This window comes from Chiloscyllium plagiosum, unplaced genomic scaffold (assembly GCF_037043375.1).
Source record: "Chiloscyllium plagiosum isolate Xiang-an unplaced genomic scaffold, Cpla_swu_hap1 HiC_scaffold_1, whole genome shotgun sequence".
NCBI lineage: Eukaryota > Metazoa > Chordata > Chondrichthyes > Orectolobiformes > Hemiscylliidae > Chiloscyllium > Chiloscyllium plagiosum.
Genome location: NW_028270139.1, coordinates 179,515,454 through 179,543,321, shown reverse-complemented (window position 1 = coordinate 179,543,321; position 27,868 = coordinate 179,515,454). Strand labels below are relative to the sequence as shown.

At 55.3% G+C, this 27,868-nt stretch overlaps 1 protein-coding gene across 5 annotated transcripts in view; it reads right to left on the bottom strand.

Moving 5' to 3' along the window:
* The window catches only part of LOC122553861 (dynactin subunit 1-like), a 203,046-nt gene that overhangs the window by 47,774 nt on the left and 127,404 nt on the right, over window positions 1-27,868 (bottom strand). For all 5 annotated transcript variants that reach the window (XM_087992308.1, XM_087992316.1, XM_087992310.1 and 2 more), the window contains 7 exons: window positions 27,431-27,499; window positions 24,144-24,206; window positions 23,042-23,191; window positions 20,342-20,503; window positions 14,049-14,180; window positions 12,631-12,759; window positions 5,541-5,683 (listed from right to left, as the gene is read on the bottom strand). In XM_087992308.1, coding sequence (XP_087848434.1) covers window positions 5,541-5,683; window positions 12,631-12,759; window positions 14,049-14,180; window positions 20,342-20,503; window positions 23,042-23,191; window positions 24,144-24,206; window positions 27,431-27,499 — 848 coding nt within the window. The remainder of the gene's footprint in view (window positions 1-5,540; window positions 5,684-12,630; window positions 12,760-14,048; window positions 14,181-20,341; window positions 20,504-23,041; window positions 23,192-24,143; window positions 24,207-27,430; window positions 27,500-27,868) is intronic.

The following is a 27,868-nucleotide window of genomic DNA, read 5'->3' as shown; positions in this document are numbered from 1 at the left end:
AGTGATGGTGTGAGAGTGAGTGAGTGACGGTGTGAGAGTGAGCGACGGTGTGAGAGTGAGTGAGTGACGGTGTGAGAGTGAGTGAGTGACGGTGTGAGAGTGAGTGACGGTGTGAGAGGGAGCGAGTGACGGTGTGAGAGTGAGTGAGTGACGGTGTGAGAGTGAGTGAGTGACGGTGTGAGAGTGAGTGAGTGACGGTGTGAGAGTGAGTGACGGTGTGAGAGTGAGTGACGGTGTGAGAGTGAGTGAGTGACGGTGTGAGAGTGAGTGAGTGACGGTGTGAGAGTGAGTGAGTGACAGTGTGAGAGGGAGCGAGTGACGGTGTGAGAGTGAGCAAGCGACGGTGTGAGAGTGAGCGAGTGACGGTGTGAGAGTGAGTGAGCGACGGTGTGAGAGTGAGTGACGGTGTGAGAGTGAGTGAGTGACGGTGTGAGAGTGAGTGAGTGATGGTGTGAGAGTGAGTGAGTGACGGTGTGAGAGTGAGCGACGGTGTGAGAGTGAGTGAGTGACGGTGTGAGAGTGAGTGAGTGACGGTGTGAGAGTGAGTGACGGTGTGAGAGGGAGCGAGTGACGGTGTGAGAGTGAGTGAGTGACGGTGTGAGAGGGAGCGAGTGACGGTGTGAGAGTGAGCAAGCGACGGTGTGAGAGTGAGCGAGTGACGGTGTGAGAGTGAGTGAGTGACGGTGTGAGAGTGAGTGAGTGACAGTGTGAGAGTGAGTGAGCGACGGTGTGAGAGTGAGCGAGCGACGGTGTGAGAGTGAGCGAGCGACGGTGTGAGAGTGAGTGAGTGACGGTGTGAGAGTGAGTGAGTGACTGTGTGAGAGTGAGTGAGTGACGGTGTGAGAGTGAGTGAGTGACGGTGTGAGAGTGAGCGAGCGACGGTGTGAGAGTGAGTGACAGTGTGAGATGGAGCGAGTGACGGTGTGAGAGTGAGTGAGCGACGGTGTGAGAGTGAGTGAGTGACGGTGTGAGAGTGAGTGAGTGACGGTGTGAGAGTGAGTGAGTGACTGTGTGAGAGTGAGTGAGTGACGGTGTGAGAGTGAGTGAGTGACGGTGTGAGAGTGAGTGAGTGACTGTGTGAGAGTGAGTGACGGTGTGAGAGGGAGCGAGTGACGGTGTGAGAGTGAGTGAGTGACGGTGTGAGAGTGAGTGAGTGACGGTGTGAGAGTGAGTGAGTGACGGTGTGAGAGTGTGAGTGAGTGACGGTGTGAGAGTGAGTGAGTGACGGTGTGAGAGTGAGTGAGTGACGGTGTGAGAGTGAGTGAGTGACGGTGTGAGAGTGAGTGACGGTGTGAGAGTGAGTGACGGTGTGAGAGTGAGTGACGGTGTGAGAGTGAGTGAGTGACGGTGTGAGAGTGAGTGAGTGACGGTGTGAGAGTGAGTGAGTGACGGTGTGAGAGTGAGCGAGCGACGGTGTGAGAGTGAGTGACAGTGTGAGAGGGAGCGAGTGACGGTGTGAGAGTGAGCAAGCGACGGTGTGAGAGTGAGCGAGTGACGGTGTGAGAGTGAGTGAGCGACGGTGTGAGAGTGAGTGAGTGACGGTGTGAGAGTGAGTGACAGTGTGAGAGGGAGCGAGTGACGGTGTGAGAGTGAGCGAGTGACGGTGTGAGAGTGAGTGAGCGACGGTGTGAGAGTGAGTGAGCGACGGTGTGAGAGTGAGCGAGCGACGGTGTGAGAGTGAGCGAGCGACGGTGTGAGAGTGAGCGAGCGACGGTGTGAGAGTGAGTGAGTGACGGTGTGAGAGTGAGTGAGTGACGGTGTGAGAGTGTGAGTGAGTGACGGTGTGAGAGTGAGCGAGCGACGGTGTGAGAGTGAGTGAGTGACGGTGTGAGAGTGAGTGACGGTGTGAGAGTGAGTGAGCGACGGTGTGAGAGTGAGTGAGTGACGGTGTGAGAGTGAGTGACAGTGTGAGAGTGAGTGAGCGACGTTGTGAGAGTGAGTGAGCGACGGTGTGAGAGTGAGTGAGTGACGGTGTGAGAGTGAGTGACGGTGTGAGAGTGAGTGAGTGACAGTGTGAGAGTGAGTGACGGTGTGAGAGTGAGTGAGTGACGGTGTGAGAGTGAGCGAGCGACGGTGTGAGAGTGAGCGAGCGACGGTGTGAGAGTGAGCGAGCGACGGTGTGAGAGTGAGCGAGCGACGGTGTGAGAGTGAGTGAGTGACGGTGTGAGAGTGAGTGACAGTGTGAGAAGGAGCGAGTGACGGTGTGAGAGTGAGTGAGTGACGGTGTGAGAGTGAGTGACAGTGTGAGAGTGAGTGAGTGACGGTGTGAGAGTGAGTGACAGTGTGAGAGTGAGTGAGCGACGGTGTGAGAGTGAGCGAGCGACGGTGTGAGAGTGAGTGAGTGACGGTGTGAGAGTGAGCGACGGTGTGAGAGTGAGCGAGCGACGGTGTGAGAGTGAGCGAGCGACGGTGTGAGAGTGAGCGAGCGACGGTGTGAGAGTGAGTGAGTGACGGTGTGAGAGTGAGTGAGTGACGGTGTGAGGGTGAGTGAGCGACGGTGTGAGAGTGAGTGAGTGACGGTGTGAGAGTGAGTGACGGTGTGAGAGTGAGTGACAGTGTGAGAGTGAGTGAGTGACGGTGTGAGAGTGAGTGTGTGACGGTGTGAGAGTGAGTGAGTGACGGTGTGAGAGTGAGTGAGTGACAGTGTGAGAGTGAGCGAGCGACGGTGTGAGAGTGAGCGAGCGACGGTGTGAGAGTGAGCGAGCGACGGTGTGAGAGTGAGTGACAGTGTGAGAGTGAGTGAGTGACGGTGTGAGGGTGAGTGAGCGACGGTGTGAGAGTGAGTGAGTGACGGTGTGAGAGTGAGTGACAGTGTGAGAGTGAGTGAGTGACAGTGTGAGAGTGAGTGAGTGACGGTGTGAGGGTGAGTGAGTGACGGTGTGAGAGTGAGCGAGTGACAGTGTGAGAGGGAGCGAGTGACGGTGTGAGAGTGAGTGAGCGACGGTGTGAGAGTGAGTGAGTGACGGTGTGAGAGTGAGTGACAGTGTGAGAGGGAGCGAGTGACGGTGTGAGAGTGAGCAAGCGACGGTGTGAGAGTGAGTGACGGTGTGAGGGTGAGTGAGTGACAGTGTGAGAGTGAGTGAGTGACGGTGTGAGAGTGAGTGAGTGACAGTGTGAGAGTGAGTGAGCGACGGTGTGAGAGTGAGCAAGCGACGGTGTGAGAGTGAGTGAGTGATGGTGTGAGAGTGAGTGAGCGACGGTGTGAGAGTGAGTGAGTGACGGTGTGAGGGTGAGTGAGTGACAGTGTGAGAGTGAGTGAGTGACGGTGTGAGAGTGAGTGAGTGACGGTGTGAGAGTGAGTGAGTGACGGTGTGAGGGTGAGTGAGCGACGGTGTGAGAGTGAGTGAGCGACGGTGTGAGAGTGAGTGACAGTGTGAGAGTGAGTGAGTGACGGTGTGAGAGTGAGTGAGTGACGGTGTGAGAGTGAGTGACAGTGTGAGAGTGAGTGAGTGACAGTGTGAGAGTGAGTGACAGTGTGAGAGTGAGTGAGCGACGGTGTGAGAGTGAGTGAGCGACGGTGTGAGAGTGAGTGACAGTGTGAGAGTGAGTGAGTGACAGTGTGAGAGTGAGTGAGCGACGGTGTGAGAGTGAGTGACAGTGTGAGAGTGAGTGAGTGACGGTGTGAGAGTGAGTGAGTGACAGTGTGAGAGTGAGTGAGTGACAGTGTGAGAGGGAGTGAGTGACGGTGTGAGAGTGAGTGAGTGACGGTGTGAGAGTGAGTGAGTGACGGTGTGAGAGTGAGTGAGTGACGGTGTGAGAGTGAGTGAGTGACGGTGTGAGAGTGAGTGACGGTGTGAGAGGGAGCGAGTGACGGTGTGAGAGTGAGTGAGTGACAGTGTGAGAGGGAGCGAGTGACGGTGTGAGAGTGAGCAAGCGACGGTGTGAGAGTGAGTGAGTGACAGTGTGAGAGGGAGCGAGTGACGGTGTGAGAGTGAGTGAGTGACGGTGTGAGAGTGAGTGAGTGACGGTGTGAGAGTGAGTGACAGTGTGAGAGTGAGTGAGTGACGGTGTGAGAGTGAGTGAGTGACGGTGTGAGGGTGAGTGAGTGACAGTGTGAGAGTGAGTGAGCGACGGTGTGAGAGTGAGTGACAGTGTGAGAGTGAGTGAGTGACTGTGTGAGAGTGAGTGACAGTGTGAGAGTGAGTGAGTGACGGTGTGAGAGTGAGTGACAGTGTGAGAGTGAGTGAGTGACGGTGTGAGGGTGAGTGAGCGACGGTGTGAGAGTGAGTGAGTGACGGTGTGAGAGTGAGCGAGTGACGGTGTGAGAGTGAGTGACGGTGTGAGAGTGAGTGAGTGACGGTGTGAGAGTGAGTGAGTGACGGTGTGAGAGTGAGTGAGTGACGGTGTGAGAGTGAGTGACAGTGTGAGAGTGAGTGAGTGACGGTGTGAGGGTGAGTGAGCGACGGTGTGAGAGTGAGTGACAGTGTGAGAGTGAGTGAGTGACGGTGTGAGGGTGAGTGAGCGACGGTGTGAGAGTGAGTGAGCGACGGTGTGAGAGTGAGTGAGCGACGGTGTGAGAGTGAGCGAGTGACGGTGTGAGAGTGAGTGACGGTGTGAGAGTGAGTGAGTGACGGTGTGAGAGTGAGTGAGTGACGGTGTGAGAGTGAGTGACAGTGTGAGAGTGAGTGAGTGACGGTGTGAGAGTGAGTGAGTGACGGTGTGAGGGTGAGTGAGTGACGGTGTGAGAGTGAGTGACGGTGTGAGAGTGAGTGACGGTGTGAGAGTGAGTGAGTGACGGTGTGAGAGTGAGTGAGCGACGGTGTGAGAGTGAGTGAGCGACGGTGTGAGAGTGAGTGACAGTGAGAGTGAGCGAGTGACGGTGTGAGAGTGAGCGAGTGACGGTGTGAGAGTGAGCGAGTGACGGTGTGAGAGTGAGTGAGCGACGGTGTGAGAGTGAGCGAGTGACGGTGTGAGAGTGAGTGAGTGACGGTGTGAGAGTGAGTGACGGTGTGAGAGTGAGTGAGTGACGGTGTGAGAGTGAGTGAGCGACGGTGTGAGAGTGAGTGACAGTGTGAGAGTGAGCGAGTGACGGTGTGAGAGTGAGTGAGTGACGGTGTGAGAGTGAGTGACGGTGTGAGAGTGAGTGAGTGACGGTGTGAGAGTGAGTGAGCGACGGTGTGAGAGTGAGCGAGTGACGGTGTGAGAGTGAGCGAGTGACGGTGTGAGAGTGAGTGAGTGACGGTGTGAGAGTGAGTGAGTGACGGTGTGTGAGTGAGTTGACAGTTAGTGATGGTGTGAGTGAGAGTGACGATGTGAGAGTGACGATGTGAGAGTGACGGTGTGAGTGAGTGACAGTGTGAGTGAGTGACAGTGTGAGTGAGTGTGAGTGACAGTGTGTGAGTGACAGTGTGAGTGAGTGACAGTGTGAGTGAGTGACAGTGAGTGAGTGACAGTTAGTGAGTGACAGTTAGTGAGTGAGTCAGTTAGTGATGGTGTGAGTGAGAGTGACGATGTGAGTGAGAGTGACGGTGTGAATGAGTGATGTTGAGAGGGGTGAGTGTCAGACCTCTGAAAGCCGGTAGGCAGCTGCGACTACTCACTTCTCCTTCTTTTTGAGCAGTGTCTGTGTCTCTTCCAGTTTCACCTGAATTTTCTCCACTCGATCGTCAGCCTCTTTCGAGGAACAGTCCAGTTTCTTCTCAAGCAGACTAAGGCGTACACTGGCTTCACTCAACTCCTCCCCCTGGAACATGGACAGTTCAGTTCCCCCAAATCCCCCACAATTCCTCCCCCTGGAACACGGACAGTTCAGTTCCCCCAAATCCCCCACAATTCCTCCCCCTGGAACACGGACAGTTCAGTTCCCCCAAATCCCCCACAACTCATCCCCCTAAAACAGTTCCCACAAATCCCCCACATCCACTCTACATTTCATCATTCCCTTCCAATTATCGCTGCTCACTCTAGCCCTTCTCTAACTCTAATCCTTCCTGCCTCCATCCTCAATCTGCCTTCACAGTCCATTAATCCTCACCTCCTATCTGGCCACACAACCTCAAATGCCTTCTTTGGCTGCTTCCCCTCTGTTTCGGCAAGGGAATACACCCAGGGTCAGAGGGAGCTTGGTGTGCCTTCAGGTATCAGAGGCTGGATAAAGTGGTTCAGGAGGCCTCTAGTACACTTGCCTTTATTCAGTGAGGCATTGAGTTGGAGAGCAGGGAAGTGATGCTGGAACTGTATTAACCACTGGCTAGGCCACAGGGAGAGTACTGCGTGCAGGTCTGGAATCCACATTCCAGGAGGAGATTTACCAGGCTGTTTCCTGGCCTGGAGAGTTTCAGGGATGGAGAGACAGAGAGATTGATAGCCTGTGGTTGTTCTCCTTTGAGCACAGCAGATTGGGGGGGGGAGATGATTGAGATGGATAAAATGGTGAGTGGGCAGAGACAGGAAGGAACTTGTTCCCCTTGATGGAGGGGTCAGGGAGCAGGAGAGAGAGAAATTTATTTCTTGAAAGGCCCCATCATGCCTCCTTTGGTCTCTTAGAAAATGAATCTGAGGAGATGGTTTCCGGAACAAGAAAATGGCACTGGATTTAAACAAATCTTCTTTACGGAGGAAGATACTTGAAACATCCCACTGAGATGAAAGAATACTGGGAGGAATTAAATACCGTCACCATCACTGAAGAAGTTGTATGAGGTATGCTAAAGGACTAAAGGCAGATAAGTCCCTGGTCCTGATGATTTGCATCCTTGGATCCTAAAAGAGGGAGCTACAGAAATAGTGCATACATAGGTTGTAATTTTCCAAAAATCCTTGGATTCTGGCAAAGTACTAGAAAGCTGCCAATGTGACAGCTCGATTCAGAAAGGGAGGGAGAGGTAAAAAGCGGGTAACTTCAGGCCAATTAGCCGAGCAATTATTGTTGGTGAAGTATTGGAATCAATTATTAGGGAAGGTTGGGCATAGGTTTAGGGTGAGAGGGGAAAGATTTAAAAGGGACCTAAGGGGCAACTTTTTCACACAGAGGGTGGTATGTGTATGGAATGAGCTGCCAGAGGATGTGGTGAAGGCTGGTGCAATTGCAACATTTCAAAGGCATCTGGATGGGTATATGAATAGGAAGGGTTTGGAGGGATATGGGCCGGGTGCTGGCAGGTGGGACTAGGTCAGATTGAGATGTCTGGTCGGTGTGGGTGAGTTGACTGAAGGGTTTGTTTCCATGCTGGATAATTTCGTGACTGCGTGAACATTTGGAAAATCTTAAGTAATCTAATTAAGCAGATTCAGCATGGGCTTCATCAAAGGGAAATGGTCTCTGGCTCATGTATTTAAGGTTTTTGAGTAAGTCTCAGCCAGAGTGTCTACAGGGGAACTAACAGATGTGTTGTATTTGGACTTCAAGGTGGTTCACAAGCTACATTACACAAGGTTAAGCCATAAGACAACAGCTCATGGTGTTGGAGGGAGTACATTGGCATGGATAGAGAATTGGCTGGTGGGCATGTAACCATGACTGGGAGAAGGGGTTCTGTTTTCAGTTTGGTGACCTGTAACCAGGGGTTCCAAAGGGTCAGTGCTGGCACTATAACTGTAGACAATCGGAGGAAGGAAGTCAATGTACTGGAACCAAATTTACAGACAGCACAAAAACAGATGGAAAGGCAAAGTTGGCATATGGACTACGACATGGGAAAATGTGAAGTTGTTTATTCTGGAAGGGCGAGCAGATGAACAGAATATAATTTAAATGGAGAAAACCTGCAGAAAGCTGCAAAACAAAGGGACCTGTGCATGGAACACAGAAAGTGAGCACACATTCACCAGGTAATCAGGAAATGGGGTGGAATGTTGTCCTGAGTTAGGGGAAACACTGACGTCTTACTGGCTAGAGTACCGACAGCAGTTTTGGTTCCCTAATTTAAGGCATGATATTATTTCACTGAAGTTAGTTCAGACAAGATTCACAAGGATGGTCCCTGGTAAGGAGAGGCAATAGCCGAGTGGCACTATCACAGGATTGGTCATCTTGAGCCCCAGGTAACGTTCGGGGGACCCAGGTTGGAATCCTGCCATGGCAGATGGTGGAGTGGAATCTCAATTAGGAAACGGAGGGTGAACAAGAATTCATTGTGGATTGTCAGAAAAACCCATCAGGTTGTTGTCTCTGGTTTCTTGCCTGTGCCACGTGCTAGTGAGGTGAGGAATAGGGAGAGAGAGGAGTTGAACCCGTGGCTACAGGGATAGTGCAGGAGGAAGGGTTTTGGATTCTTGGATAATTGGGGCTCTTTCTGGGGTAGGTGGGACCTCTACAAGCAGGATGGTCTTCATCTGAACCAGAGGAGTACCAATATCCTGGGGGGGGGAGATTTGCTAAGGCTATTGAGGTGGGTTTAAACTAATCCAGCAGGGGGATGGGAACCAAAATTGTAGTTCGAGTATAGAAAAGGTTGAGAGTAGGGAGGTCCGAAATCAAGTTTCAGGGACGCAAGATGGCACCGGCAAGCAAGAAGTTGGTTTGAAGTGTATCTACTTCAACGCCAGGAACATCCGGAATAAGGTGGGTGACCTTGCAGCATGGGTTGGTACCTGGGACTTTGATGTTGTGGCCATTTCAGAGACATGGATAGAGCAGGGACTGGAATGGTTGTTGCAGGTTCCAGGATTTAGATGTATCAGTAAGAACAGAGAAGATGGTAAAAGGGTGGGGGGGGTGGCATTGTTGGTCAAGGACAGTATGACAGTTGCAGAAAGGATGTTTGGGGACTCGTCAACTGAGGTAGTATGGGCTGAGGTTAGAAACAGGAAAGGAGAGGTCACCCTGTTGGGAGTTTTCAATAGGCCTCCGAACAGTTCCAGAGGTGTAGAGGAAAGGATAGCAAAGATGATTCTGGATAGGAGTGAGAGAGGCAGGGTAGTTGTCATGGGGGACTTCAACTTTCTAAATATTGACTGAGAACACTATAGTACGAGTACTATAGATGGGTCAGGTTTTGTCCAGTGTGTACAGGAGGACTTCCTGACACAGTACGTAGACAGGCCAACAAGGGGTGAAGCCACATTAAATTTGGTACTGGGTAATGAGCACGGCCAGGTGTTAGACTTGGAAATAGGTGAGCACTTTGGTGATAGCGATCACAATTCTGTTATGTTTAGTTTAGTGATAGAAAGGGATAGGTGTATACCACTGGGCAAGAGTTACAGCTGGGGTAAAGGCAATTACGATGCGACTAGGCAAGATTTAGGAAGCATAGGATGGGGAAGGAAACTGCAGGGGATGGGCACATTAGAAATGTGGAGCTTATTCAAGGAAAAGCTCCTGTGTGTCCTGGATAAGTATGTACCAGTCAGGCAGGGAGGAAGCTGTAGAGCGCAGGAGCCGTGGTTTACGAAGGAAGTGGACTCTCTGGTCAAGAGGAAGAAGAAGGCTTATGTTAGGATGAGATGTGAAGGCTCAGTTAGAGCGGTTGAGGGTTACAAGGTAGCCAGGAAAGACCTAAAGAGAGAGCTCAGAAGAGCCAGGAGGAGACATGAGAAGTTGTTGGCGGATAGGATCAGGGTAAACCCTAAGGCTTTCTATAGGTATTTAAGGAATAAAAGAATTTAAGGACGAGAGTAAGATTAGGGCCAATCAAGGATAGCAGTGGGAAGTTGTGTGTTGAGTCAGAGGAGATAGGGGAAGCACTTAATTAATATTTTTCGAAAGTATTCACTCTAGAAAACGACAATGTTGAGGAGAATACTGAGATACAGGCTACCAGACTAGGTGGGATTGAGGTTCACAAGGAAGAGGTATTAGAAATCATGCAGAGTGTGAAAATAGATAAATCACCTGGGCCGGACAGGATTTATCCGAGGATCCTCTGGGAAGCCAGGGAGGAGATTGCTGAGCCTTTGGCATTGATCTTTAAATCACCATTATCTACAGGAGTAGTGCCTGAGGACTGGAGGATAGCAAATGTGGTTCCCTTGTTCAAGAAGGGGAGTAGAGACAACCCTGGTAATTACAGACCAGTGAGTCTCACTTCAGTTGTTGGTAAAGTGTTGGAAAAGGTTATAAGAGATAGGATTTATAACCATCTAGAAAAGAATAATCTGATCAGGGATAGTCAGCACGGTTTTGTGAAGGGTAGGCTGTGCCTCACAAACCTTATTGAGCTCTTTCAGAAGGTGACCAAACAGGTAGATGAGAGTAAACCGGTTGATGTGGTGTATATAGATTTCAGCAAGGCGTTCGATAAGGTTCCCCACAGTAGGCTATTGTACAAAATGCGGAGGAATGGGATTGTGGGAGATATATCAGTTTGGATCAGTAATTGGCTTGCTGAAAGAAGACAGAGGGTGGTGGTTGATGGGAAATGTTCATCCTGGAGTCCAGTTACCAGTGGTGTACCGCAAGGGTCGGTGTTGGGTCCACTGCTGTTCGTCATTTTTATAAACGACCTATGCTGCAGCTGTACAAACCTCTGGTACGGCCGCACTTGGAGTATTGTGTACAGTTCTGGTCACCGCATTATATGAAGGATGTGGAAGTTTTGGAAAGGGTGCAGAGGAGATTTACTGGGATGTTGCCTGGTATGGAGGGAAGGTAAAAACAATGACTGCAGATGCTGGAAACCAGATTCTGTATTAGTGGTGCTGGAAGAGCACAGCAGTTCAGGCAGCATCCAAGGACAGGCAAAATCGACGTTTCGGGCAAAAGCCCTTCATCAGGAATAAAGGCAGTGAGCCTGAAGCATGGAGAGATAAGCTAGAGGAGGGTGGGGGTGGGGATAGAGTAGCATAGAGTACAATAGGTCAGTGGAGGAGGAGAGGGTGGAGTCGATAGGTGGAAAAGGAGCTAGGCAGGTAGGACAAGTCCGGACAAGTCATGGGGACAGTGCTGAGCTGGAAGTTTGGGACTGGGGTGAGGTGGGGGAAGGGGAAATGAGGAAGCTGTTGAAATCCACATTGATGCCCTGGGGTTGAAGTCTTCCGAGGCGGAAGATGAGGCGTTCTTCCTCCAGGCGTCTGGTGGTGAGGGAGCGGCGGTGAAGGAGGCCCAGGACCTCCATGTCCTCGGCAGAGTGGGAGTTGAAATGTTGGGCCACGGGGCGGTGTGGTTGATTGGTGCGGGTGTCTCGGAGATGTTCCCTAAAGCGCTCTGCTAGGAGGCGCCCAGTCTCCCCAATGTAGAGGAGACCACATCAGGAGCAACGGATACAATAAATGATATTGGTGGATGTGCAGGTAAAATTTTGATGGATATGGAAGGCTCCTTTAGGACCTTGGATGGAGGTGAGGGAGGAGGTGTGGGCACAGGTTTTACAGTTCCTGCGGTGGCAGGGGAAAGTGCCAGGAGGGGAGGGTGGGTCGTAGGGGGGGCGTGGACCTGACCAGGTAGTCACGGAGGGAACGGTCTTTGCGGAAGGCGGAGAGGGGTGGGGAGGGAAATATATCCCTGGTGGTGGGGTCTTTTTGGAGGTGGCGGAAATGTCGGCGGATGATTTGGTTTATGCGGAGGTTGGTAGGGTGGAAGGTGAGCACCAGGGGCGTTCTGTCCTTGTTACGGTTGGAGGGGTGGGGTTTGAGGGCGGAGGTGCGGGATGTGGATGAGATGCGTTGGAGGGCATCTTTAACCATGTGGGAAGGGAAATTGCGGTCTCTAAAGGAGGAGGCCATCTGGTGTGTTCTATGGTGGAACCGCTCCTCCTGGGAGCAGATACGGCAGAGGCGGAGGAATTGGGAATACGGGATGGCATTTTTGCAAGAGGTAGGGTGGGAAGAGGTGTAATCCAGGTAGCTGTGGGAGTCGGTGGGTTTGTAGAAAATGTCAGTGTCAAGTCGGTCGTCACTGATGGAGATGGAGAGGTCCAGGAAGGGGAGGGAGGTGTCAGAGATGGTCCAGGTAAATTTAAGGTCAGGGTGGAATGTGTTGGTGAAGTTGATGAATTGCTCAACCTCCTCGCGGGAGCACGAGGTGGCGCCAATGCAGTCATCAATGTAGCGGAGGAAGAGGTGGGGAGTGGTGCCGGGAAGGTCTTACGAGGAAAGGCTGAGGGACTGGAGGCTGTTTTCGTTAGAGAGAAGAAGGTTGAGAGGTGACTTAAAGACATATAAGATAATCAGAGGGTTAGATAGGGTGGACAGGGAGAGCCTTTTTCCAAGAATGATGATGGTGAGCACGAGGGGACATAGCTTTAAATTGAGGGGTGATAGATATAGGACAGATGTCTGAGGTAGTTTCTTTACTCAGAGAGTAGTAAGGGTATGGAATGTTTTGCCTGCAACGGTAGTAGATTCGCCAACTTTAAGTGCATTCAAGTCGTCATTGGACAAGCATATGGACGTATATGGAATAGTGTAGGTTAGATGGGCTTCAGATTGGTATGACAGGTTGGCACAACATCGAGGGCCGAAGGGCCTGTACTGCGCTGTAATGTTCTATGTTCACTCATGTCCTTCAGGGACAGCCTTCCCACAGAGAGCTGAGTGGGGGGGGGCAAGGTCCATGTGTACATTGAATGCTGAGATAGAGAGATATTTGATCAGTCAGGTAAATAACTGGTCACAGGCAAAGGGCAGGAAACTGAATGTGAGGGATGGTGGAGCAGGCTCGATGGGGCTGAATGGCCTCCTCCTGTTGCTGTTCTTATTGGATTATAGTCTCACCGCAGCCAGCTACACTGCCCCATCTCAGGCACTCACCTTGATCTTCAAGGATTTCTTCAGCTCTTTGATGACAGTTTCTCGATCCTCCAGTTTCAGTCCAAGGCCCTCAGCATCGGTGATTTCAGCTCGGAGAGAAGCAGCACGCTGATCCACTGGCCGTGCGGGCTGGAACCAAACCCACCCAGCAAGGTCAGACAGGGGACCCACACACGGCCCCTCCCCACCCTCATACAGCAAGGTCAGACAGGGGACCCACACACCGGCCCCTCCCCACCCCCACCCAGCAAGGTCAGACAGGGGACCCACACCGGCCCCTCCCCACCCTCATACAGCAAGGTCAGACAGGGGACCCACACCGGCCCCTCCCCACCCCCACACCGGCCCCTCCCCACCCCCACCCAGCAAAGTCAGACAGGGGACCCACACCGGCCCCTCCCCACCCCCACACCGGCCCCTCCCCATCCCCACCCAGCAAGGTCAGACAGGGGACCCACACCGGCCCCTCCCCACCCCCACACCGGCCCCTCCCCACCCTCATACAGCAAGGTCAGACAGGGGACCCACACACGGCCCCTCGCCACCCCCACACACTGGCCCCTCCCCACCCCCACCCAGCAAGGTCAGACAGGGGACCCACACACGGCCCCTCCCCACCCCCACACCGGCCCCTCCCCACCCTCATACAGCAAGGTCAGACAGGGGACCCACACCGGCTCCTCCCCACCCTCATACAGCAAGGTCAGACAGGGGACCCACACCGGCTCCTCCCCACCCTCATACAGCAAGGTCAGACAGGGGACCCACACACGGCCCCTCGCCACCCCCACACACCGGCCCCTCCCCACCCTCACCCAGCAAGGTCAGACAGGGGACCCACACCGGCCCCTCCCCACCCCCACACACGGCCCCTCCCCACCCCCACACACCGGCCCCTCGCCACCCCCACACCCGGCCCCTCCCCACCCCCACACACCGGCCCCTCCCCACCCCCACACACCGGCCCCGTCCCCACCCTCACACACCGGCCCCCTCCCCACCCCCACACACCGGCCCCCTCCCCACCCCCACACACCGGCCCCGTCCCCACCCCCACACTCTGGCCCCGTCCCCACCCCCACACACCGGCCCCGTCCCCACCCCCACACACGGCCCCCTCCCCACCCCCACACACCGGCCCCCTCCCCACCCCCACACACCGGCCCCTCCCCACCCCCACACACCGGCCCCGTCCCCACCCCCACACACCGGCCCCGTCCCCACCCCCACACACCGGCCCCCTCCCCACCCCCACACACCGGCCCCTCCCCACCCCCACACACCGGCCCCGTCCCCACCCCCACACACCGGCCCCGTCCCCACCCCCACAGCCTGTCCTGTAGCCAGTCCCTTACAGACACTATACCCAGTGTCTGTCTCCGTGGCTACATCAGGGCGACCTGGTGCAGTGCCCTTACCTTCACCAACGCCTTCTCGGAATCGTACTCTCCCTCCTGCATGGCCGTGGCCATCTTATTCATTGTGACAATGATGACTGTACATGACTGGCGGAGGCATTCGTACGGGCTGGTCGCCTGTCCTCCATATACCTGAGAACCAGATCCCATCAAAATCACAATCACTGACTGCACCCTGCAACCTGTACACTGCCTGGGGAGAGGTCACCACCCTCAGTAAGCCGAACTGCAGGATGGAATTCTAAACAATATTACTGCCAATGTGAGACGGACTGGATTCATTTAAGAAAGAGTTGGATACAGTTCTCAAGGATAGTGGAATCCAGGGTAATGGAAAAGGGCTCATGCCCGAAACGTCGATTCTCCTGTTCCTTGGATGCTGCCTGACCTGCTGCACTTTTCCAGCAACACATTTTCAGCGGTTATGGAGATAAGGCAGGAACAGGATACTGATTAAGGATGATCAGCCATGATCATATTGAATGGTGGTGCAGGCTCGAAGGGCACAATGGCCTACTCCTGCACCTATTGTCTACTGACTGATAGACTACAGCACTTCAATTCTCATATCCTTGGACAGCACTACAGGAGCCTCTCACGGTAGATGGTTTCTCATCAACTGGCTCCTCTTGAGCAGGGGTGGGACCTGAACCCAGGACTCTTGGCTCAAAGGAAGGGACACTCCACCAAAAGAGCCCTCATTCCTCAGGGTAGTGTCCTGGGCCCAACCACCTTCAGCTGCTTCATCAATGACCATCCGTCCACCACAAGGTCAGAAATGGGGATATTCACTGAGGATTGCACAATGTTCAGCACCATTCACCACTCCTCAGATTCAAAAGGCTATCTTTTTATATTTCCATAATGCTGATCATCAAAAATGAAATGGAACAAAACACTGTTGAAATAACAAGGATTGCTGAAAGACTAATGTACTCTTTAACAGCAGGTTACCTGACTCTCATTCTAAGTGCTCCTTTTCCAGCTGTGGGCTGTAACAGTGGGCAATTACAGAATGGCCGATGAGCTGGATCTCGGGGCCTGGCTACACATGGAGATTTGTCTGGAACACGTTGCTGATTGGTCAGTGAGGTGGTGACGAGTTATTAACAACAATGTCAAAAACACAAACAAAGAAGTTGCTGGAAAAGCTCAGCAGGTCTGGCAGCATCTGTGGAGAGAAATCCCAGTTATCGTTTTGGGTTAAGTAAGCCTTCAAAACGTGCGCTGCGACCGGATTTCTGTGTCAATCCTTTTTCTTGTCGGTGACACTAATTTGACTGTCACTCCTGGTGTTTGACCAAGTATTTGTGAAAACGCGTTTCCACATCCACATCGTTCAGTGATTGTCTCCAGCTTAGACTCATCCCATTTGGCCTGCAATTCAACTTTCATCCTTCGGGTTGTGAATCCCCCAGGATCACAGGTATCTCCATGATAGAACACAGAACATAGACAAGTACAGCACAGATCAAGCCCTTCAGCCCTCGATGTTGGGCGAGGATTATTCCGATCCTAAAATAAAATAACCTAATCTACACTCCCCTCAACTCACTGCTCTCCATGTGCATGTCCAGCAGTTGCTTAAATGTCCCCAATGATTCTGCTTCCACCACCACCGCTGGTAACGCGTTCCATTCATTCACAACTCTCTGCGTAAAGGACCTACCTCTGACGTCTCCTTTATACCTTCCTCCTAATATCTTCAAACTATGACTCCCTGTATCAGTCATTCCTGCCCTGGGGAAAACTCTCTGTCTATTGACACTATCCATGCCTCTCATTACCTTGTACACCTCGATCAGGTCTCCTCTCTTCCTCCTTCTCTCCAGAGAGAAAAGTCTGAGCTTAGTCAACCTTTCTTTGAAGGATCTATGTACTTGCACACCCAGATCCCTCTGTTCTCCTCCACACTGCCAAGAATCCTGTCTTTAATCCTATATTCAGCATTCGAGATTGACCTTCCAAAATGCATCATTTCGCATTTATCCAGGTTGAACTCCATCTGCCATTTCTCAGCCCAGCTCTGCATCCTGTCTATGTCACACTGCAGACTGCAGTAGCCCTCTATACTATCGACGACACCTCCAACCTTTGTGTCATCTGCAAATTTACTAACCCACCCCTCAACCTCCTCATCCAAGTCATTTATAAAAACTACAAAGAGCAGAGGCCCAAGAACCGAGCCCTGCGGGACCCCACTCAACACTGACCTCCAGGCAGAATACTTTCCATCTACAACCACTCTCTGCCTTCTGTCAGCCAGCCAAATCTGAATCCAGATAGCCAAATCTCCCTGTATTCCATACTTCCTGACTTTACAAATGAACCTACTGTGGGGAACCTTATCAAATGCCTTGCTGAAATCCATATACACCACATCCACTGCTCAACCTTCATTGACCTGTCTCGTCACCTCCTCAAAGAACACAGTAAGATTTGTGAGGCATGACCTGCCCTTCACAAAACTATGCTGACTGCCTTTAATTACAATACGCTTTGCCAAATAGTCAAACATCCTGTCCCTCAGAATTCTTTCCAAAACCTTGCTGACCACAGACGTGAGACTGACTGATCTGTAATTGCCAGGGATTTCCCTATTCCCCTTCTTGAAAAGAGGAACAACATTCGCCTCCCTCCAATCCTCTGGTACGACTCCCGTGGAGAGGGTGGAAGCAAATATCTTCAACCTTGCACGGAGAACTGCTCTCGTTGTACCCTGAGATCCACACTCAGGGCCATGTGGAGTCATATACACACACTATCTCCCTCTCCAACAGCATCACATCACACTGCCCCAGGGCTGCACTACTGCACTGTTCCACTTCCACCCTTTGGCTCATTTGCTGGATGAACAACAAGGTTTGTCTCTGTGTTTCAGACATCACGGGAACAAAAGATGCAAAAATTCAGGGAGACATGCAGTCCTGCTGAACCCTCCTTCCCTCCCCTTCTCTCTGACTCAATCATATTGTCCAACCCCACCTCCTGTCAGGTATTCACCATCCCTCCTGACCTTCTACTGTCTGATGCTGAACAGTCTGTCCACATCAAAGGGCTCAGCTTTATCCCTCTGCGTCCCCACCTTTCATGAATTTCGGACTTTGACATGATATCAAACTCTCCTTCCACCGCCTTCGCCTCGGTGCCCATTCCTTTGGACAAGAGTTCTCTTCCCATCCCAGACACCCCTTCACCCAGCTCCAACACTCTCCCTGCACTTGGAGCCCTCCCTCTGGCTTTTTACCTGCACTCGGTCTCACCATCCAGAGTCTGGGGGCTTTCCAGAACTCCAAAACATGAACTCTGCTTTCTTATCACAGGTGTTGTCAAACCTGCTGAGTTCCTGCAGTTCTTGGTTTTATTTCAATGACAGGGCTTGACACCTGCATTGGTTCCCAGGGCTGACCAGCTGCGGTAAGCTGCCCCTTTTAGTATCTATCCCAGAGAGCTGGAGAAGGGGTCTCACAACCCAGGAATCCAACAAACAGCTCTCTCAGCACAAGGAAAGTTGAGAAGCCGCATTCTGACCGGCAGAAGAATCCTCTCGGTAAACCCTGTGAACAGGAACCACTCAATCACCATCACGGTGTTTCTCCGTCGTGCCAGAACTGCAAGGGTTCTCATTGTCTCTGTGTGCGTAAGGGCAGAGCGGGAAGGTGGGCCTGGGGGTGTCACAGTCTGGGGTACAGGGAGCCCCTGCAGTGAGGGGTGTCAGTGTCTGGGGTGTACAGGGAGCCCGGGCAGTGGGGGGTGTCAGTGTCTGGGGTGTACAGGGAGCCCGGGCAGTGGGGGGGTGTCAGTGTCTGGGGTGTACAGGACGCCCGGGCAGTGTGGGGTGTCAGTGTCTGGTGTACAGGGAGCCCGGGCAGTGGGGGGTGTCAGTGTCTGGGGTGTACAGGGAGCCCGGGCAGTGGGGGGTGTCAGTGTCTGGGGTGTACAGGGAGCCCGGGCAGTGGGGGGGTATCTGTCCTGTGGGGAACAGGGAGCCCGGGCAGTGGGGGGGTATCTGTCCTGTGGTGTACAGGGAGCCCGGGCAGTTGGGGGGTATCTGTCCTGTGGGGTACAGGGAGCCCGGGCAGTGGGGGGTATCGGTCCTGTGGGGTACAGGGAGCCCGGGCAGTGGGGGGGGGGTATCTGTCCTGTGGGGTACAGGGAGCCCGGGCAGTGGGGGGTATCGGTCCTGTGGGGTAGAGGGAGCCCGGGCAGTGGGGGGTATCGGTCCTGTGGGGTAGATGGAGCCCGGGCAATGGGGGGTATCGGTCCTGTGGGGTAGAGAGAGCCCGGGCAGTGGGGGGGGTATCTGTCCTGTGGGGTACAGGGAGCCCGGGCAGTGGGGGGGGTATCGGTCCTGTGGGGTACAGGGAGCCCGGGCAGTGGGGGGTATCTGTCCTGTGGGGTAGAGGGAGCCCGGGCAGTGGGGGGGTATCTGTCCTGTGGGGTAGAGGGAGCCCGGGCAGTGGGGGGTATCTGTCCTGTGGGGTACAGGGTGCCCGGGCAGTGGGGGGGGTATCTGTCCTGTGGGGTACAGGGAGCCCGGGCAGTGGGGGGTATCTGTCCTGTGGGGTAGAGGGAGCCCGGGCAGTGGGGGGTATCTGTCCTGTGGGGTAGAGGGAGCCCGGGCAGTGGGGGGGTATCTGTCCTGTGGGGTACAGGGAGCCCGGGCAGTGGGGGGTATCTGTCCTGTGGGGTAGAGGGAGCCCGGGCAGTGGGGGGGTATCTGTCCTGTGGGGTACAGGGCGCCCGGGCAGTGGGGGGTATCGGTCCTGTGGGGTACAGGGAGCCCGGGCAGTGGGGGGTATCGGTCCTGTGGGGTACAGGGAGCCCGGGCAGTGGGGGGTATCGGTCCTGTGGGGTACAGGGAGCCCGGGCAGTGGGGGGTATCGGTCCTGTGGGGTACAGGGAGCCCGGGCAGTGGGGGGTATCGGTCCTGTGGGGTACAGGGAGCCCGGGCAGTGGGGAGGGTATCGGTCCTGTGGGGTAGAGGGAGCCCGGGCAGTGGGGGGTATCGGTCCTGTGGGGTACAGGGAGCCCGGGCAGTGGGGGGTATCTGTCCTGTGGGGTACAGGGAGCGCGGGCAGTGGGGGGGTATCTGTCCTGTGGGGTACAGGGCGCCCGGGCAGTGGGGGGGGGGGTATCTGTCCTGTGGGGTAGAGGGAGCCCGGGCAGGGGGGGGTATCTGTCCTGTGGGGTAGAGGGAGCCCGGGCAGTGGGGGGTATCGGCCCTGTGGGGTACAGGGTGCCCGGGCAGTGGGGGGGTATCGGTCCTGTGGGGTACAGGGTGCCCGGGCAGTGGGGGGGTATCGGTCCTGTGGGGTACAGGGAGCCCGGGCAGTGGGGGGTATCTGTCCTGTGGGGTACAGGGAGCCCGGGCAGTGGGGGGGGTATCTGTCCTGTGGGGTACAGGGTGCCCGGGCAGTGGGGGGGGTATCTGTCCTGTGGGGTACAGGGAGCCCGGGCAGTGGGGGGTGCCAGTGTCTGGGGTGTACAGGGAGCCCGGGCAGTGGGGGGTATCGGTCCTGTGGGGTACAGGGAGCCCGGGCAGTGGGCGGGTATCGGTCCTGTGGGGTACAGGGAGCCCGGGCAGTGGGGGGTATCGGTCCTGTGGGGTACAGGGAGCCCGGGCAGTGGGGGGTATCTGTCCTGTGGGGTACAGGGCGCTCGGGCAGTGGGGGGTATCGGTCCTGTGGGGTACAGGGAGCCCGGGCAGTGGGGGGTATCGGTCCTGTGGGGTAGAGGGAGCCCGGGCAGTGGGGGGTATCGGTCCTGTGGGGTAGATGGAGCCCGGGCAATGGGGGGTATCGGTCCTGTGGGGTAGAGAGAGCCCGGGCAGTGGGGGGTATCTGTCCTGTGGGGTACAGGGTGCCCGGGCAGTGGGGGGTATCTGTCCTGTGGGGTACAGGGAGCCCGGGCAGTGGGGGGTATCGGTCCTGTGGGGTACAGGGAGCCCGGGCAGTGGGGGGTATTGGTCCTGTGGGGTACAGGGAGCCCGGGCAGTGGGCGGGTATCGGTCCTGTGGGGTACAGGGAGCCCGGGCAGTGGGGGGTATCGGTCCTGTGGGGTACAGGGAGCCCGGGCAGTGGGGGGTATCTGTCCTGTGGGGTACAGGGCGCTCGGGCAGTGGGGGGTATCGGTCCTGTGGGGTACAGGGAGCCCGGGCAGTGGGGGGTATCGGTCCTGTGGGGTACAGGGAGCCCGGGCAGTGGGGGGTATCGGTCCTGTGGGGTACAGGGAGCCCGGGCAGTGGGGGGTATTGGTCCTGTGGGGTACAGGGTGCCCTGTCTCACACCCACCTGCTCGGTTGCGGTCCAAGCCACTTCCTCGAGTTTGCGAGGGGGCAGCCCCTCGTTCTCAGGTAAAGGTGCCACCAGCTGGACTCCAGCAGCAGCCATCTCCTGCAGCACGGCCACAACGCGGCTCAACTGCTTCCTGCACTCCACCAGGGTGTCAGCAACCTGCAACAGAAACACACAGGTCTGAGTGTGTACCCCCTGCCCCGGGCACCCGCACGGGGATACCCCACACTCACACAGCAACCTGAAACAGAAACACACAGGTCAGCGTGTACCCCCTGCCCCGGGCACACACGGGGATACCCCACACTCACACAGCAACCTGAAACAGAAACACACAGGTCAGTGTGTACCCCCTGCCCCGGGCACCCGCACGGGGATACCCCACACTCACACAGCAACCTGAAACAGAAACACACAGGTCAGCGTGTACCCCCTGCCCCGGGCACACACGGGGATACCCCACACTCACACAGCAACCTGAAACAGAAACACACAGGTCAGTGTGTACCCCCTGCCCCGGGCACACACGGGGATACCCCACACTCACACAGCAACCTGAAACAGAAACACTCAGCTCAGTGTGTACCCCCTGCCCTGGGCACACACGGGGATACCCCACACTCACACAGCAACCTGAAACAGAAACACACAGCTCAGTGTGTACCCCCTGCCCCGGGCACCCGCACGGGGATACCCCACACTCACACAGCAACCTGAAACAGAAACACACAGCTCAGTGTGTACCCCCTGCCCCAGGCACACACGGGGATACCCCACACTCACACAGCAACCTGAAACAGAAACACACAGGTCAGCGTGTACCCCCTGCCCCGGGCACACACGGGGATACCCCACACTCACACAGCAACCTGAAACAGAAACACACAGGTCAGTGTGTACCCCCTGCCCCAGGCACACACGGGGATACCCCACACTCACACAGCAACCTGAAACAGAAACACACAGGTCAGTGTGTACCCCCTGCCCCGGATACACACGGGGATACCCCACACTCACACAGCAACCTGAAACAGAAACACACAGCTCAGTGTGTACCCCCTGCCCCGGGCACACACGGGGATACCCCACACTCACACAGCAACCTGAAACAGAAACACACAGCTCAGTGTGTACCCCCTGCCCCGGGCACCCGCACGGGGATACCCCACACTCACACAGCAACCTGAAACAGAAACACACAGCTCAGTGTGTACCCCCTGCCCCGGGCACACACGGGGATACCCCACACTCACACAGCAACCTGAAACAGAAACACACAGCTCAGTGTGTACCCCCTGCCCCGGGCACCCGCTCGGGGATACCCACACTCACACAGCAACCTGAAACAGAAACACACAGCTCAGTGTGTACCCCCTGCCCCAGACACACACGGGGATACCCCACACTCACACAGCAACCTGAAACAGAAACACACAGGTCAGTGTGTACCCCCTGCCCCGGGCACCCGCTCGGGGATACCCACACTCACACAGCAACCTGAAACAGAAACACACAGCTCAGTGTGTACCCCCTGCCCCGGGCACCTGCACGGAGATACCCGCACTCACACAGCAACCTGCAACAGAAACACAGCTCAGTGTGCACCCCCTGCCCCGGGCACCCGCACGGGGATACCCGCACTCACACAGCAACCTGCAACAGAAACACACAGCTCAGTGTGTACCCCCTGCCCCGGGCACCCGCACGGGGATACCCACACTCACACAGCAACCTGAAACAGAAACACACAGCTCAGTGTGTACCCCCTGTCCCAGGCACCCACACGGGGATACCCACACTCACACAGCAACCTGAAACAGAAACACACAGGTCAGTGTGTACCCCCTGCCCCGGGCACACGCACGGGGATACCCACACTCACACAGCAACCTGAAACAGAAACACACAGCTCAGTGTGTACCCCCTGCCCCAGGCACACACGGGGATACCCACACTCACACAGCAACCTGAAACAGAAACACACAGGTCAGTGTGTACCCCCTGCCCCAGGCACCCGCACGGGGATACCCCACACTCACACAGCAACCTGAAACAGAAACACACAGGTCAGTGTGTACCCCCTGCCCCAGGCACACACTGGGATACCCCACACTCACACAGCAACCTGAAACAGAAACACACAGCTCAGTGTGTACCCCCTGCCCCGGGCATCCGCTCGGGGATACCCGCACTCACACAGCAACCTGAAACAGAAACACACAGGTCAGCGTGTACCCCCTGCCCCGGGTACACACGGGGATACCCCACACTCACACAGCAACCTGAAACAGAAACACACAGCTCAGTGTGTACCCCCTGCCCCGGGTACACACGGGGATACCCACACTCACACAGCAACCTGAAACAGAAACACACAGCTCAGTGTGTACCCCCTGCCCCGGGTACACACTGGGATACCCACACTCACACAGCAACCTGAAACAGAAACACACAGGTCAGTGTGTACCCCCTGCCCCGGGTACACACGGGGATACCCACACTCTCACAGCAACCTGCAGCAGAAACACAGGTCAGTGTGTACCCCCTGCCCCGGGTACACACGGGGATACCCCACACTCACACAGCAACCTGCAGCAGAAACGCAGGTCCGTGTGTACCCCCTGCCCCGGGTACACTGCCCACACCCACACAGAGACTCCCATACAGGGAGTGAAGAGAAATGAAGAGTGTAGTTGCCTGTTGGCCGAAGGAGAGTGCCGATGGAATTCCAGGAGCATCTGTGCCAGGCATCCGTCTTCGCACCTTCTTACAGAACTGGCGGATATCACTACAGGACGTACCGAGGTCCTTCAGGAGAATGGCTACATCAGTAGCTTCCTGCCCAGCCTGGGGAAAGGCACAGAGACAGCCATCAAGCATATGGGCAGGCGCTGCACACATATATAGTGTCAGGGAGGATGTGGGGGAGGGTGGATAGGTGCGATGGTGTAGGGTAGGGTTGTGGGGTGGGTGAGGGTGTGGGCGTAGAACAGGGTGGTGTGTGAGGGCCAGGGGTGCGGGGGGGGGGTGGGTGTTGTGTGTGGGTGTGAATGTTGGGTGTGGGTGTGGGGTGGTGCGTGCGGGTGGTGGGTGCGGGTGAGGGCGTTGGGTGAGGGTGAGAGGGAGGTGTGAGGGGGTATGGGGGGTGGTGGGTCAAGGGGGGGGGTGGTGGGTCGAGGGGGTGGGTGGTGGGTCGGGGGGGGGGGGGTGGTGGGTCGAGGGGGGGGGGTGGTGGGTCGAGGGGGGGGGGGTGGTGGGTCGAGGGGGGGGGGTGGTGGGTCGAGGGGGGGGGGGTGGTGGGTCGAGGGGGGGGGGGTGGTGGGTCGAGGGGGGGGGGTGGTGGGTCGAGGGGGGGGGCGGTGAGGGTGTAGGCGGGGCGAGGGAGGGAGGAGGGCGAGGGAGGGAGCGGGCGAGGGAGGGACGGGGTGAGGGAGGGGGGGTTGCGAGGGAGGGGGGGTTGCGAGGGAGGGGGGGTGGCGGGCGAGGGAGGCGGGCGAGGGAGGCGGGCGAGGGAGGCGGGCGAGGGTGGCGGGCGAGGGTGGCGGGCGAGGGTGGCGGGCGAGGGTGGCGGGCGAGGGTGGCGGGCGAGGGTGGCGGGCGAGGGTGGCGGGCGAGGGTGGCGGGCGAGGGAGGCGGGCGAGGGAGGCGGGCGAGGGAGGCGGGCGAGGGAGGCGGGCGAGGGAGGCGGGCGAGGGAGGCGGGCGAGGGAGGCGGGCGAGGGAGGCGGGCCATGGTCGAGAGAGGTCAGAGTGACGGCCTGATGTCAATGTGAAGGGTCATGGGAATATTGGCTCCTTACCTGTAACAGGGAGCGTAACCTTCCCACTTCCACAGCCATACAATCCAGAGCACTCTGTGTAAACTGCAACAGGAAGACATTTCATTAACCCATCAGAAACTCTGTCAGTGACCCCATCCTGATCCCAATCCCAAAGCCCTGAAAGCCAGTGTCCCAGCTCCGTGGGGAATACGCAAGGCAAAGGGAACACAGGCCTTTGCAGGTTTTGATCCGACTGTGTAAGGTAGTGGTCAGAGCTGAGCGAGGACACTCCCTAACCCAGTGTAACCTGGGAAACTGGACAGCGAGGGAGCACATTATCGAAATATAAACAGACTGATGTTGGGAGTAATCCAGAGAAGGTTCCCGCGATTGCTATCAGGTAGAGACAGACTCTGTCAGGAGTAGAGGTGGAGTAGGCCGAGTCTGTACTCATTGTAATATCAAAGGTGACCTTACTGAAACATACACAATTCCTCAGGGTCTTGACAAGGGACAGGCAGACAGGTTGTTTCCCCTTGTGGGAAATTACATTAGAAAACAGGACCTTCGGCCCAACAAGTCCACACTGACCCTCCAAACAGTAACCCACCCAGACCCATTCCCCTACCCTATATTTACACTGGACTCATGTACCTAACAGGTTCCTGAAGAAGGGCTTTTGCCCGAAACGTCGATTCTCCTATTCCCTGGATGCTGCCCGACTTGCTGCGCTTTTCCAGCAACCATTTTCAGCTCATGTACCTAACACTACGGGCAATTTAGCATGGCCAATTCACCTGGCCTACATATCTTTGGATTGTGGGAGGAAACCGGAGGCCCCGGAGGAAACCCACGCAGACACGGGGAGAACGTGCAAACTCCACACAGTCTCCCGAGGCTGGGATCGAACCTGGGTCCCGGTGCTGTGAGGCAGCGGTGCTCAGTGGTTAGCACTGCTGCCTCAGAGCACCACTGGGACAGTCAAGGACCAGATGGTATCATCTCAGAATAAGTACAGGCCCTTCGGCCCACAATGCTGGGCTGAGAATTTATCTTCATCTAAGATCAACCTAACCTCCACACTCCTCAATTTACTGCCATCCATGTGCTTGTCCAACAGTTGTTTCAATGCCCCCCACCCTCCCATCCTGGCACCTTCCCCTGCCACCGCAGGAACTGTAAAACCTGCGCCCACACCTCCTCCCTCACCTCCATCCAAGGTCCTAAAGGAGCCTTCCACATCCATCAAAGTTTTACCTGCACATCCACCAATATCATTTATTGTATCCGTTGCTCCCGATGCGGTCTCCTCTACATTGGCGAGATTGGACGCCTCCTAGCAGAGCGCTTTAGGGAACATCTCCGGGACACCCGCACCAATCAACCACACCGCCCTGTGGCCCAACATTTCAACTCCCCCTCCCACTCTGCCGAGGACATGGAGGTCCTGGGCCTCCTTCACCGCCGCTCCCTCACCACCAGACGCCTGGAGGAAGAACGCCTCATCTTCCGCCTCGGAACACTTCAACCCCAGGGCATCAATATGGACTTCAACAGCTTCCTCATTTCCCCTTCCCCCATCTCATCCTAGTTTCAAACTTCCAGCTCAGCACCGTCCCCATGACCTGTCCTACCTGCCTATCTTCCTTTCCATCTATCCACTCCACCCTGCCCTCTGACCTACCACCTTTACCCCCACCTCCTCCACCTATTACACTCTCAGCTACCTTCTCCCCAGCCCTCCCCCCCCCAATTATCTCACCACCCCCAAAGCTCCCAGCCTCATTCCTGATGAAGGGCTCTGGCCTGAAATGTTGATCCTCCTGCTCCTCGGATGCTGCCTGACCTACTGTGCTTTTCCAGCACCACTCTGATTTCTACTCGGATCTCCAGCATCTGCAATCCTCACTTTCTCCTAATGTATCTGACTCTACACAGAGAGTGGGGGTGTGTGTTGAATGCACTGCCAGCGGTGGGAGTAAAGAACCTCCCTCTGACATCTCCCCTAAACCCTCCTCCAATCACCTTAAAGTTTTCCCCCTCTTGATAACCATTTCCACTCTGGGAAAAATTCTCTGCCTACCCACTCTATCTGTGCCTCTTATCATCATGTACACCTCTATCAAGTCACCTCTCATCCTTCTTCGCTCCAATGAGAAACCCCTAGCTCCCTCAACCTTTCTTCATAAGACACACCCTCCAGTCCAGGCAGCATCCTGGGAAATCTCCCCTGTACCCTCTCTAAACCTTCCACATCCTTCCGAAAATGAAGGATGAGGCTTGGAGGGCCGAAGGGCCTGTTCCTGGGCTGTAAAGTTTCCTTGTTCTATGAGGCGACCAGAGCTGGACACAATATTGTAAGTGTGGTCTCACCAGGGCTCTATAGAGCTGCAGCATAACCTTGAGGCTCCTAACCTCAATCCCCCTGTTACTGAAAGCCACCACATTATATGCCTTCTTAACAACCCTATCAACTTGGGTGGCAACTTTGAGGGATCTGTGGACATGGACTCAGAGATCCCTCTGTTTCTCCACACTGCTAGGAATCCTGCCTTTAACCCTGCAATCTGCATTCACATTCAACCTTCCAAAATGAATCACTTCACATTTATCCAGGTCGAACCCCACCTGCCACTCAGCAGTCAGTGTGGAGCAGTTTCTGTGCTGTATTACTCTATCTGTGTCAGTATACTATCTCCAAACCCACACATTTTAATCTGAAATGCTAAACTTTTATGTGGGACTGTATTGAATGCCTTCTGAAATTCCAAGGAAACTACATCTCCTCACTCCGTTATTAAGTTGACTAGTTATGTCTGAGGTTAGGGTGAACATGTCGAGCAATCCCATCAGCCACCATTTAATCTGCATTCTAGGAGGGTTCTTTAATCACTCTACCTGTGCTGCCACGTTTGGTGATTCAGACATATATTCAAAAAAACACACACACACACTGCCCTGCCCTGCACCCCCCCCCCCCACCCCACACAGAGATACATTCTCACACACACACTGTCCCCTGCCCCCCCCCCCCCCCCCCCACACACACACACACACATAGCCAGGTGTCTCTCCTCCTGTAAAACTAATTGAGAGCTCTGTATTTTATGCCGTGTTCTGCCAATTGATGTGAACCACAGACAGGAAGCTGGAGGCAAAGGTGTCAGTGACCCAGGTACTGAACTGAACAAGAGCAGGCTGGAGAGCTCTCAACAGCCTAACCCAGGCCCCATTCCCCATGTAACTCCAGTCAAACGTATCCCATGGTCTAGCGCTGTAAAGTTGCTGATGTTGAGTGAGGTATTGTTACTGAGTGATACCCTTACCTTGATGTGGTCAGCCAGCTGTACTGTACAATCCTCAGTGTGCTCCAACAGGTGGATGCTGTAGAGATGCTGAGGAGACAGCAGAACACAAAATCACAGTGAGCCTGATCCAAACTCATTCAAAGGCTGGGAATCATGGGCAGTTCAGTGCATTATTAACATCAGCTTGAATCTCATTCCAAATGAAAATCCTGAGCTTAGTTCAAACAGCCCTCTCACAGCCTCCAGAGTCAGTGTCCAACCCAGTCCCCTCCTAAGCACACAGATGCACCACTGCCCATTAATGTCCTTCAGGCAAGGGAACTGCGATCCTTACCATGCCTGGCCTATATGTGACACCAGACCCAGCAACGTAGCTGATGTCTAACTCCCCCCAAGGACAGCTGATCATTGTTGGCCAAGCCAGTGACACCCTGATCCCGTGATGGAATTTTTAAA